The sequence below is a fragment of the Thermobia domestica genome, chromosome 11 (genome assembly GCF_964235325.1).
Source record: "Thermobia domestica chromosome 11, izTheDome1.hap1.1, whole genome shotgun sequence".
In the NCBI taxonomy this organism is placed as follows: Eukaryota; Metazoa; Arthropoda; class Insecta; order Zygentoma; family Lepismatidae; genus Thermobia; species Thermobia domestica.
Window position 1 is genome coordinate 141,961,153 of NC_137464.1, and position 14,623 is coordinate 141,975,775.

The 14,623-nt window shown below is 36.9% G+C and overlaps 1 protein-coding gene across 5 annotated transcripts in view; it reads right to left on the reverse strand.

Annotated features, from left to right (window-relative positions):
• Sptz (zinc finger FYVE-type containing 26 spastizin) overlaps positions 1–14,623 on the reverse strand; it is a gene marked incomplete in the record, with an annotated part of 1,794,825 nt that overhangs the window by 1,524,739 nt on the left and 255,463 nt on the right. For all 5 annotated transcript variants that reach the window (XM_081731160.1, XM_081731159.1, XM_081731161.1 and 2 more), the window contains 1 exon segment: positions 6,701–6,923. In XM_081731160.1, the coding sequence (XP_081587286.1) occupies positions 6,701–6,923 (223 nt within the window).

Consider the following 14,623-nt stretch of genomic DNA (forward strand, 5'->3'; position numbering starts at 1 on the left):
TTTGATTTAAATCAGCCACGTTTTTTATAATACGAATTGTCAAATTACAAAAACCTACCATGCAAGCAGAATTTTAATTGAATGTGTTACTTTAGTGTATAATTAACCTTATTATCCATGTCCGATTTTTATTTATCGGTATTATTTTTATATTCGTGATTTTAGGATATCTCGTTTCTGGCAGAATGGAAGCGAATCAGAAATGCACAAAGTCTGCGAGGAACTCATCTGAAAGTATTACCCTCGATTTCTGGTAGTTAACCTGGTGGAACTGTGAAAGGGAGATTTATAAAATGTTGAAATCTCTGGTCACAATATTCGAATCCATGGTCATTCGAATTTAAAATGAAATGAAATGAAATCTTTGAGTTTTACGTCCCACGGATATGCCGGTTAGGCTAAAGGAGACGGTGATAATGAGAAATGAGTGAAATGGTGGAATGAAGAAAGTGGGAGAAAACGGGAGAACCCCGAGAAAACCCACGAGCACGGTGTTTGTCCACACGGCGCGAGCTGGGATCGAACCAGGGACCCCAAGCACCGGAGGTGAACGCTCTACCACTGAGCCACCGCGCCCCCTCATTCGAATTTGAAACCAACGCTCTACTAGCTGAGTCACTGTCTCTGAACAGGGGTGCAAAATACAGTAATGTAGAAACCACTGTAAGATGCCTAAAAGATACCACTAAACCGTGGCTAAATGTCGTTGCAGAAAAAAATTAGTGATTTAATACATAAATTGTAAACATAATAATAATAATGTGTCCGCGTGGTTCAGCGGTAATATTGTTCTTTCAATGTATGAAGGCCTGAGTTCGATCTTCTGAGAGAGAGCACACATTTTTATTATTAACCTAGTACCTTGAGGAAACCAGGACAAGGATATCCTTAAAAGATAGTAATAATGTACAACACACATTTTTTCCCTTTTTTCCTTGAAAAGTTCTTAATTCATAATAAGAACACGTTTCACATGTTAGATGTGTATAACTAAATGAAAAAAAGAAATATGTATTGCATCTTATACTTTTCTTGTAGACATAAGTAGCCTGGAAATGTTCTAAAGAAGTTGTTTCGACACGAACATAAAGTGGAACACTCTTCGTTTGGAAAAAAGTTTCTTCAAAATCCAACAAGAAAGGAAGGATAGCCAATCTGCGTGGACAGCCAGGAAAAATGGAAAGCAAACCATGCCTATAATGAATCACTTTGTAGTTAACGTCTCTGGGTCTAATATCGCTTTATACCGTTCCCTCCATGGAAAAGAATAGAAAAGGAGAAAATGCAATGTATAGAGTGACGTCATCGATTTTGTCTTCTTGCATTTTATGAAAGAATAAAACGAGAAAGTAATCCTACTACACGTAATGCAATGATAATTGTGGTATACAGAAACGGAATTCTTTTACAGAACACAAAGAATTAAGGAAACAGAACACTATGTAAAACAAAATATGAGTCTATTCATTTAAAACTTTAAAAAAAATGTTTCCATATATATGCTGTTACTAACAGAAGTTGCGAGACGCGCTCAAGAAAAGAAACAATAGAAAAAACAAAGACCACCTGATGGAAGGAAATAAAATAAGTAGCCATATGATGTAAAATCGAGACTACCTCAGTAAAGGACTGTAGTCAAAAGAAAACACAAGCGTTTATGCAGAAACACGGACAAGAAACGTAAGAAAACGTTGGTGAAAGGATATGTATACAGTGTAGCGTTATATGGATTGTGTAGAAGAAAAATTGAGGTTGCAAGCCTTCGAAATGTGGTGATATAGAGGAATGTTGAAATTTTGGACGTTGGATAAGATACGAAATGAAAGAGTACTGAAAATGGAAGGAGAAAAGGAAAATTGTGGAAGAGTATTTTGAAAACACGGGATAGGGTACTTCAACAAACTGTGAAACATGGAGGAATCACGCTGTTAGCTATTAGCTATTGAAGGAATGACAGAAGGAAAAGTACCTAAAGCATGGCCGCGGTTGGAATATACGGATAAAATAATACAGGAACAAAAAATATATAAAAATGAAATGTCTGGCTTAGGACAGAAAAGATTGGAAGGTTCCACCTAACCACCAGAAATACTGCTGAAAATAGTCCATTAAACTATGTTTTTTTTTTTTTTTTCTGTTTAGCATATATTTTTGTCTTCAAAATAATTGATGAATTTTTTAACTGCACATTTGTTTTCTGTTGTATATTCAGTAATTGTATATTCAGTATATTAAGTAATTCCACAACTTATTCGTGGTAGTCTATAAAAGAACAGCGATTCTGAAGTTTAGCTGTAAAAAAAAAAAAAAGTGAATAGACAGGGGCATCATTCATCCTAAATAGGTTTATGTACAGACAGAAAAATTACTGAATTTGTCGAAAGAGGAAATGAAACAGCAACAATGAATACCTGAGTACATATAAAATAATTATGATTATTCTAACAACACATTTATTGTACTGCAATGCAATGGAAACGTCATTTTTCTTATATAAGATTTAAGATATAGAAAAACATTATCAGCATACCCAGTATAAGGACGTCCATTCAACGTCGGAATAATAGATGATGTTGAATAATAAATATATATAGAGAGAGAGTTAGGGGGATATAGAGTTAATTGTTGCTGGTGAGAAACAACAGGAGACATCTGAGTAAAAATGACATACCGTATACGCTCGCGTAATGTCCGCACTTTTTTTTTTCTTTTTAAACTAAAATCGCGGTGTCAAAATGCAGGTGCGGGCATTACGTGGGTCGTTCAAAAAACGCGCAATTTTCCGTCACATTTTTTTCGAAGTAAATTTCATTTTGAACTTCCTACATAATATCGGTAAATAATTAAATGAAAAGCAAATGAGGACCACTAATTAAAACAAATTTATGGCATTTAAAAATCAATAAACAAATTATTTCAATCTTGCCTTTATTTTCTCCTCGAACATAATTTTTAACCACGTCAGCACACACTCGATGTAAAGCCACAATCATAAATGTCAAAATACTAAAATTACTTGTAAGCAGTTTTTTCCACTCGAAAGAAACAAGTTAATACACAAGCAGTTCCGGCAATTTTGTTCTTTCTTTTTTTCCCTCGTCATCTGACGAACTGTCGGTAAAGTCTGAGTCATTATCGGTGTTTTCTGCGTTCACTTTATCTTTCCAGAGGAGATCTTCCGATCCATCAAGTGCGTTTGATACACCAGTTACCTTAAAACTTTTAAGAATGAGATCACTGGATATGCTTTTCCACGCAACAAGAATCCACGTACAAAATTCCGAGATTGACGCTCTTCTTAGGCGTCCAGTTGCCGTTGTACCCCCTCCACCAGAAGTCATCCAATCACAATAGCTGCGCCTGAATGCAATCTTAAATGGCTTGATGACGGAACCATCAAGGGGCTGAAGAACTGATGTTAGGCCTCCTGGAATTACAGCAAGATCAGTTCTCGAAGTTTTAAGAATTTGCTTCACTACCTCTGTGAGATGCCCTTTGCAGCTGTGCAAAACAAAACGAGAACGTAGCCGTGACAATGAGCCCGGTCGCTTACACCACACACACTGTAACCAGTCCTGAAATGAAAAAGGAAGGAAATTTGGTTAAATTAGCTTGGAGGCTAGGCTCTAATGTAAATGGAAGGGAACTGAGAAAGAAATGGAAAAAAAACCAAAGAACTTCTTGAATTTTGGTGGAAAAAGAAAATGGAAAACGTTAAATGAAAAAAGAGCAGTACTTTCTTTCACTTTTTTTTTTTTTTTTTTCCCAGGAACCCAACTACCGAAGAGAAGGAAGGAAAATAACTTGAACCTGAACCTGAACCTTAAACCGTCATCTTGAATTCGTACCACAAATCCAGGTGGCAGTTTTTCTTTCGGCATGGTTTTTCTTTTGAAAAAACCAGATATGGTGGAAGTTTTTTTTTTTTTTTTTTTTCGCCTGCAGTTATGGCTACGTACGGGTAGCGCGTTGCTTTTCGGATCCACACGTGCGAATTGGTACAGATTTCGCCCCGCGATCATTTATTGTGTAATTATCGGGAGCATCAAAATAAACGAGTGTCTGATCGGCATTTGCAATTTACGAGGCTAAATATTGATTAGCTTTGCGTTTTGCGATTACGAAGCGTTGAAAGTCCATTTACTTTGTTTCGTAATCGCTAGGCATTTTTTGACAAACTGTTGTACGCCGGCGAAAGGAAAACCCATTTCTCTTCATTATTCTTCGTATCCAGCCATCACTTGCCTTGAACTGCGAAGTAGAAATTTCTTCTTCTCGTGCTGCAGCAAGAGCTTTTATTTGGCACATTTCCCGCGTTACCGAATAGCCCTGTGCATGCATATGACGAACATTTGAAAAACTTTTTGCTCGATGTTCGGAAACTTGCACTTTCAACCACGAAACACGCGTCTGTTTTTGATTTTTGTCGTCAGTTCGTCGCATTGCCTGCACCAGTTGCGCACGCATTTTTCATCCACCTTAAATTCTCTTGCTGCAGATCTTTTTACGTTTTCTTGCGCAAATTCAACGACTTTTAATTTAAAAGCCGCTGTACTTCACCATACCTTATTCTACGCACGCCACTTACTAGCAAGACAGTCGATCGGCACTGTTACAATGAATGAAAACAAAGCTTGAAATACGTGATTCATTAGAGGAGGGAAGGAGGGGAAAGGAATGTCGTTGCAAAGCGAGCATTTCCTCGAAATCCAAGATGCAGGTGCGCAGAAAACCTGTTTGGACTGCATTTCGTTCTTATCTCCCGTCTGCTGACCGGATTTCTGGCGACGACGTTATGACTCATGGACACCTGCACGAGAATGTAAAGGGAAGTTTCTCTTTTAGAATGCCTGGTGCCAAAAGTACGAAAATGCGCTTATTTTCTTTTTTGAAAAGAAAGGAAAAAGCACGTTTTTATTATAGATATTGTTATATCTCATATACTACCGGCACTCAATTATTATTCTAGAAATTATTATTAAGGTTGGATTCAAGGGATTGACTCAAAATCCATAAAGAATATGTAGCTAGTACCGGTATACAAATTATTTTATTTAACTTAAAATTATATTTTGCACAAAATAAAATAATCCAGAATTGTTTTGAATAATTTATTCAAAATTTTAAAATAGAGTGTCTGGTGCTATAAGTACGGAAACTGGTACCGTATTAGAAATACCACAAGACGTAACTTAGATTTTCAAGATGTGTTTTTTAGGCTGCGGACATTACGCCGGACACTTTTTTCCTCCCAAAAAAATATCTCTGAAGTTGGGGTGCGGACATTATGCGAGCGCGGACATTACGCGAGGTATACGGTATATTACAAACATGGAAAGGGAAACAAAGGTGACAAAATCAAAAGACAAATCACTGAGAAAAGCCACCGCAAATATCCACATCTGCCTCGGAGCGGTACCAGAATTTTATACATGTGGAGAACACAGTCTCCTGAGAGAAAAACTGAGATGACACCCATGTCCTGTCGAATATGGGTGTATTCTGACCTGTCGAAAGCTGGGTCTTTGTGTTACAAGCAGTGCAGTTGGTTACTTGCTCAACCACCTCCAGACATAATAAACCATGCAATTTGAATCAGAAAAGTTAGATCACCCAATGGAACTTGCGAATTCTTAAAAATTTTGTGACAGCCACACCTAAGCCTCCCAGTGCTATGGCAGGAAGCTGTTGCTGCCACACGTAGGAACTTTCAGCAGTAAACCTTTCCAGCAGAGGCTTGATCAAGGTGTTTAGAAACTACACACAGCCATTCGAAATGAGCCGCAATTCATATTCAAAGATGTGTGTAGACAAACTGGAGACACATCCAAACACCATCACGTTTTGGGAATATTTACTGTGCATGGCACGATTATGTCACATAGGTTGTGGGCAAGAAATTCGCTGTTCTTGGGGATTGTGTATCAGATTCTGACTAAATATTTTTCATAAGAGAGAATCTCATTGTACCTGACTCAACTTGTTTAAGGAATTTCTTCGGCTTCATCAGGCGATTCGTTTAAGTCTCTTCTGGTAAGTTTGTGCTTTACGTCCATTGTAGGAGTGGTGACGGAAGTTCTCATTCAAAATTAGGTTTATAATGAACACTACAACGCCCTTTCCTGCGTTAGAGTTCCCACTGGGTTGCCTGGGTCACCCCTAATATTCCTCTCCAAATTTGAAATGAATTCTAGTGTTGTTTTCTAGCAATCGGAATGTTTTCTGTGTGTTTTTCTACCAGTCACGGCTTTGCAGTCTCTACTGCGCGTTCGCAATTTCACGTCGTATTCCTTTTACGGTGTTCACACCGCATTGAGCAGCTGTCTTGATTGTAGAATTTGGATGTTCGACACAAATCATAGTCATGGATGGAAATATCTTCCGATCATTGCAGTTCCATTTGACATCACAGTATCTGAAACAACACATTAACACAGACTATCTACAGATTAATTGTATATAAGACCCTGCCAAATACTCAACCACACCACATATTTATGGACACATACAAAGTATCAAATTTAGCCTGAACATCCTGTAAGTTATACGTGTTTAAAAACATGTTCAAAATTATTAGCATTTAAAACTGTCTGACTCGTTCTGTACGTAACTTTACATTGATTAAATCACTGTGCTTCGATACACATTAGGAAAAGTAAAGAATATTTTCTATACTATAATATATTAGTATACTCCTTACCGTCATAACTGCTCAATAGAAGTTCACCAACAGCATTCCATTCGCATTCTTTCATACTGGCAAAGTTTTTCAGAGCGTACAATGTGGTATGCGTGTCCAAGAGACTTATCAATGTATCAATATTTAAAGAGCATTTTCTTTGTTTACAAAACCATTCCACAAAAGTTCTTTCCTTCTGTATTAATTGTGCAACTACAATGAAAACTGGGTCATCCATGGTGTCCTTAAAACAAAGAGTGTGCAGAAACAGATAAAAGATAGTCCTTCAAACATAGTAACTAACGATTACAGAAATGTAGCGATAGACGAACAGATAACATTAAAGACATAAAATCTTAATAAAACATAAAAAAAAAAAAAGTGAAGCCAAAAACGAAAACTTTGACACACCCTTCCATCATGATTTTCATTATTAATACGAATAACTATCACTTAATAACATAATAACATTTGGTAGGCTTCTAATCTCGGTTACATAAGTATTGCCCAAATTTGGTATATGAACGTAAGAGACGTCTTTCTGGAACAGCCTACTACTATGAACGCGCAAGGTTTGTTTACGTTGGTTCAAACAGTCTCGGAATAATTTGATCGAAGAGAGAGGAAAATATGTTCAATTTTGTAATTCTAATCGTATGAAACAATTTTCCAGTTCGGTGTTCTTCGACGACCTGACCGATCATTTTTATTGCCTTCAAATCTTGACAAATATCAACACAGAGAATTTGATAATTCAGTTTTGAATAATCTTAACCCATATCTTCCTAAATAATTTTTTTCTTCATTTGTTGTAGTTTCTCGCTTTAATTAGTCTATTTAGAGTTCAAGTAATATCAAGAAAGCGACAATTTATTTTTCTGACCGTTTAACTGTGCGCAGAAGACCGCCCCAAAAATGGAGCAGTGGGCAACGGAGGGTAGGTGACATGAAAAGTACTAGTGAAGACTAACTGCACTTTTAGTATATATTTACAATCAAAAATGAGAGCGAATTTAAACATTTTGTTCTATTTAGCACTTTCTTATATTTTATAAACTGGAGTAAAAAATATTAATAGCGTATAATTCAGAAAAAAAAAAAACTTTGCATTGTTGTACGGTGGAGTCGCGTGTTTGAGGAGCTCTGCAAATTTAATTAATTTTGAGGTTTTAATTGTGATTTGTTGGTGAGACAGGTGTCTTATCTTGGCTTCCTGCATGTTCTGAACAGGTTGGGGAGCATGGTGGGGTCTGCGGGAGCTGGCCGGCGCTGAGGGGTGTGTGTGGTGTTGTCTTCCTTTCATCACTCAGAACGTTGTGGTGTGGTGCTTTGCTTTCATCGTGTGGTGCCTTGTCCTATGTTTTTGTTTGCAGGGGATCCAGGAAGCAACGTCTAATTTTGATCCATTTCGTATTATATGCATTTCAGCAGAAAATTTTTATGTCAGTTATTAGTCGTTAAAATTCGAATTCAACAATCAAAAATATCATTTTTTATAAATCCTAAACAATGGAAAATAAATATATAAATGCAAACTGTTCACAAGATTTATCCATCTTATTCGAAAATGAAATTTATTGTTCTCAATTCGATAAAAAAATCCCGACAAAGAAAGAATATAACATGCGCAAGACTAGAAAACACGCTACGGAGGAGAAGACTTTACGCACGAGTAGGCTAAATTAAAATCAAATATTTGGGTAATAAAAGGATTCCAAGAGGCATACGAGGTCCTGTAGAAGAGAAACTTTCTTCTATCATTAGTGATTGCGCCAACAAAAATGATTTAACTTCTTGGAAGAAACTGTTCCGATTTGCTTTTGATAATCTATGAATCCCCAGAAACCGAACAACATCCTCAGTCACTAACATAATTAAACAAAATCTCAGAGAGTCTTCTCTAGTAGAATGTCCTGAAACTTCAAGTAAGAAGATCAAACCCGACTTATTTAAATTGATTACAACCAAAATCGCTGATTTTGATACAAGAGGTGCCTTAAGATTACTGATATCCGACGATTCTCTGACTCCTTCGAGTGATGAAACTTTTGTTAGTCTACAAAACAAACATTCGTGCCCTTCCAGAGTTTTAGAAATGCCGGAGCAACCAGAGTGCTTGGCATCTTCTCTCCTTGTAAATTAAGACATGGTATCAAGAACAATGCATAATTTTAAGAGTGGCTCCGCTTCTGAATCGATGGCTTATTCCCTGAACACCTGAAAGACTTAATTTCTAAATCTACAGGAGCATCAGCGTCTGTTTTACTAGGGGAAATCACGAAACTGATTAACACCATTTTAAATGGAAACGTAAATCAAGACGTGTGGAAATACCTTTTCGGAGCCAATTTGTGTGCATTACGAAGAAAAGGATGACGGAATCAGACATATAGCAGTTGGATGTGTTCTTCGACGACTAGCATCCAAGATAGCTATTTCGCATCGTTTACAACCAATGCTCTCAATACTTACAACCACACTAACTGGAGTTTGAAACCAGAAAAGGTAATGAAGCTATTATACATGCCACACGGACATACATAAAGAGAAATGAAAACGCAAACAACGTAATCTTAAAAACTGAAATGCCTTTAATTCGGTGGAAAGAGAGTCAATGCTAAAAGAAGTGAAATTTTTTATGCCACTTTTTTTTTGGGGGGGGGGGGACAAAGCTATGCTTATCCATCAATATTATTTTATGGAGAAAGAACTACCTCATCGCAAGTAGGATGCCAACAGGGAGATCCTGCAGGTCCAATGTCGTTTAGTTTGGCTATTCATCCGATAGTCCAAGCGCTTTGTTCTGAACTGAACGCTTTTTATCTGGATGATGGAACCCTAGGAGGATCGCCGAAAATAGTCATAGAGGACATGAAGCATTTAATTACAGAAGTTAAGAAAATTGGGCTAGAGGTGAATCCATCGAAATGTGAACTCTATTACACATCGGGTAAAATAGACACAGACGTAAAAATCCAATTTAAAGAGCTATTGCCAGGCATACGTATTTTACAGCCAGATGCCACGAAGACGGATATGATCTCCATTCCGAGAAACATATGAATAGTTTCAAAGTAATAACTGAGAGACTAAAAAGTTTACCAAATCACATAGCTTATTTTCTTCTTAAAAATTACTTCAGCATTCCAAAGCTAACGTACTTTTTAAGAACTGTTCCAACATGGAAAAGACCATCTAAGGTTTTACAGATAGATAATTACTTGAAAAAGGCATTACAGCTAATAATCAAACGAAACCGAATGGACACAAGCAAGCCTTCGAGTCCGCCTAGGAAGCCTAAACATACGGAAAGCATCAGACTTGAGCCTACCAGCCTTCCTTTCCTCTTGCCATGGTGTGCGTCCTCTTGTCTCCAATATTTTAAATAGTTCAGCTGACAACGTGGATATACATCACATGGATGAGGCTTTGGAAATTTGGAAGGGGATCTACAACAGTAAAATTCCTGAGACAAAAGAATTACAAAAAAGTTGGGATGCAATAATATTACAGGAAGTAATAGATAATGAAGTAATTCCTGAAAGTATAACTGACACTGTGCGTATGAAAGCTTTACAGAAAAAAAGAGACCGGTGCTTGGTTGCAAGCCACGCCATCTAAAACAATTGGCACATTTTTAGATAACAAAGCTTTTCAAATATGTGTAGCTTTGCGTCTGGGGGTAAATATCTGCCATATATTTACTTGTACATGCCAAAGCAGAATGGATGAAAAAGGGTTACACGCACTAAGTTGTACTAAAAGTGGAGGAAGATTAGTACGCCATGGTGAACTTAACAACATAATAAAACGAACGCTAGCGAGCATTGATTTTCCAAGCATTTTGGAACCACCAGGAATGTTTCGAGAAGACGGAAAGAGGCCAGATGGAATTACCCTAACTCCATGGAAAATGGATCAACGGTTGATATAGGATGCCACATGCGTGGATACGTTTGCACCATCTTATTTGCCATCAACACAAAACGAACACTCCAATTATTCTAAACTGCAAGAAGAGCATCTTATCGTTGCTTTTGCAACTGAAACTATGGGGGGTTTCAGCAAAGCTCACAAATTTTTGAAAGAAAAAGAAAATGAAATGAAATCTTTGTTTTACGTCCCACGGTTATGCCGGTTAGGCTCAAGGAGACGGTGATGATGAGAGATGAGTGAAATGGTGGAATGAAGAAAGTGAGAAAAAACGGGAAAACCCCGAGAAAACCGACTAGCATAGTGAATTTTTGAAAGAACTGGGTTCCAATTTGATTACTAAATCAGGCGACGCCAGAAGCCAACAATTTTTAGTACAACGCATTAGCCTAGCTATACAAAGAGGCAATGCAATTAGCATCTTAAGCTCCTTCCCTTCACACAAGTTAGAAGAAATCTTTTATCTTACTATTCTTCTGGGGGGAACTGGAGGAGATATTTCTTCTCTAGTAGAGTAAAGCGGGGCAAAAGGCCGCACTTAATGATCAGCATGCTCTTGCTGCTATACCAAAAACAATATTGAGATTATCCATACCAGTTAACAAACCTTATTCTTTTGCCTATAAAACAGACTGGGTAGATCTATTGTATATGCAAACATTTATTTTATTGATATTTCTATATAGAAATTCACAAACTAATTACATTATTTGTTAAAATATTCTTCTGATATATGTACATATGGTTTCTATTAATTGTAATTAATATTTTACAGCTTTGCGCGAAAGATAAGAAAATTTCACATTCTCTGAGACGAAAACTTCTAGATATGAACAAATACAATAAAATATTTTATCTTAATATATCTATTTCGTTTGTGTTGCAATGGATGAAACTCCCAGTGCTAAATTTCCATATGAACCTATTTACAAATTAAGACAGATGTCCATTTTTATTCCTTAAAAAAAAAAGTCCATCACCATGGTTTTACAACCATGGGTTTTCACAGTACTGTTTATACTACTTATGTTAAGTAAAAAATTTCATCCAGCTCTTGTGCTGATGGGAAGGATTTTAAAATGCTGATTGCATTTCCTCTCCGTATTGCTAGGCTTATTCGTTGTAGTAAATAGTGTTTGCTTATTGGGTTGCCTGACTTCTTAATTAAAGTTGATCCTAATTCATTGAAAAATTCACTGGCTTCTTTGCTAAAAATCCCCATCGTTTCTGTAGTAAAGGCAACAAAAAGATGATCTTTTTTCAGTCTGGAGTACTTTGTATGTTTCCGTTTAACGGCTGTTTCTGCTGCATTTCCTGCTTCCTCACAAGTTAGTGGTATGTATGAAGGAGCGAAAGTATCAACACATGTTACATCCCATACAAGACTCTGGCCCATTTTTCAAGGGATTAAAGTTACTCTGTCCGGTCGTTTACCATCATTTCGAAACAATCCTTGTGGCTCTATGATGCTAGGAACATCAATGTTGGCGAGTGCTCGTTTGATTATTTGGTTTAATTCCATGTGACGTGTGATTCTCCCAGCACTTCTAATGCAGCTCAAAGCATGTAAGGCTTTCTCGTCCACTCGATCTTGGCACGTACATGTGAATGGGTGGCAAACATTTAGTCCCAAACGTAATGCTACACATATTTTGAAAATATTATAATCTAAAACAGTTCCGATTTTTTTTTTTTTTTTTAAAGGGTGTAGCTTGTAACCAGGCGCCAGACTCTTTTTTCTGAAGTGCCTTTAGGCGAGCAACGTCATATGTATTTTGTGAAATTACCTCCTTTCCAGCTATCTCGTTTAGCAGGATTTCATCCCATTTTCCTTGTGATTCCTTGGCCTCTGGAATAGCATTATTATAGATGACTTTCCGTAATTCCAATGCTTCCGGCAGATGAGGTATTTTCACTTCGTCAACTGAAATTTTCAAGTTGTTGGAGACTAGTGACAACACCCCACAGCAAGAAGACAGAAACGCAGGAAGGCTCAAATCGGATGCTCTTCGAACACCCAAACCATCGAATCGTATTGGCAAACTTGCCTGAGCCCATTGACTTTCATCCAAAACCTGATTTATTATTGATTGTAAAGATGTTTTCAGGGAACCATCCAATTGAAGAACCTTTGATGGGAGAAGCCATGTGGGAGTGGTACGCAAAAAGTAAGTTAATTTGGGGACACTCAGAAAATTTTTTAGGAGAAAGAAGGCTATATGTGATGGTAGTCCCTTTAATCTATCTGTCATCATTTTTAAACCGTTCAAATGGTCTTCAAAATAACTTTCACACACATCTTCAAGTAGTTTTCTTCATTTTTTTGCGGTTGTTGTAGAGTTGAAATAAAGGTTTGTAACGAAATAAAACAATATGTAACATAATGGGTGTCATTATAGCCGTTTGCGTTGGCATAATCCCGTTGCCCCGTTGCGATCCAAGATGCAAAATATCAGTGCAGATTATGAGTAGCAGCATTGCTCGATGCAAATCAGCACCTGCGATTGTGCATGTTCTGTTTTTTCGTTCGTTTAATGATTTTCAGAATATTATATAATTGTTGTGTATTTCTCTCTCTTATTTTCGTTCCTATAACTTTGCAGTTAGTTGGTCCCTTACGCATTTATATTTTATCAGCATACCGTGTTCACGACAGCTCTGTAAGTGTGGTAGGCTATGTGTGTAATACAGAAGGGTAAGCGGGGTCAGGGGAGCGAAAGAACTGCGTTCTTCTGGTTTTACAGAATCCGATTTAAAGGTGCAGTGTCAGCTGTTATTAAGTCTTTTCGTGAATTAACGTCACAATTTAAACAGGTTTAAGGCATATAGTGTCGCAAAACTAGAAGAATATAGCCGTATTTCTGAGATTCTTTTAATTAGTTGTCACCATTTCTTACTTGCGCTAATTCTTGTCATAAAATATGAAACAACCAATGTAATGATGTGCCGAAGTCATGTGGAAAGTGACGGTAGGTTTTATAATTCTTCCTAATGCACAGTGAAGTGAACGCTAAGAAACAAGTGCATGTCAAGTTATGTTGAAGTTGTGTAAGTTCCGCTTTCTGTTTCGAATACGGTATTGTTGTCTGAATAAATGGAATGTTTATTAGAAAAGCGAACAGCTTATGAGTTCACACTGTACTGTATGATTTTTTTTTTTTGGGGGGGGGGGAGGATTTTCTTATTTAACAGTTGTCCTTGACGTATGTGACTAAGAAGGATACAAGTAGTAGTATTTGCAATAACGTACTTTCAGCTTAACATCTGAACACATTTTTTTTTTGTAGTTATTATAATTTGGAGAGTTGATTTAGTGTGCTGAACCATTGAAACCGCGTAATGTGGTAGTATGCGTAGTGACTTAAAATTCCTTTTAGGTCTTATTCAATTTGCAATTTTTACAGTTACGTATTCCCAGAATGAACTAATGTTTACCAACTTCGCTGTAATCATGGGGTGAAAAGGAAACTAAAAATTTCAAGGTTGAGTGAGAGTAATAAATGGCTGATAAATTATGAAAGTTTCGTAGCTCTGCTTTCCTTGCCTGCTATTTCAGGGAAATTAGCAAAAAACGTGTTGAAAGCTTAGAACATTTGATTGAAAGATAAAAAACATGCGACCCGTAGAAGCAAATTTAAGAGCATGTTGACTGTAACTGCTGTGGGTATTAGTGATTTCGTCAATGGACATTTTTATATTTTAACAACGCAACTTTATTTATTTAACGAATTGATTTGATTTTAACGTAATCGTAAGCATGTCGGTTGTGTGAAAGTCGAAGGAATGTTATCATTTTTCGTGTGAGTATGGATGTCAGTATTTCAGATGACAATATTGGTCTTTGCTACAGGATACCACCCGTTCGACTGTCCACAAATATAGTGTCGTGAATTCCCTTTTTTGTTGTTGTTTTTTGTGCCCCTCTTAAAAGCATTATTGTTTTTTTTTTTTTTTTTTTTTTTTGTGCCTGTTAACCTAAAATGGCATGTCCAGTTCGTTTGTTGAATAACT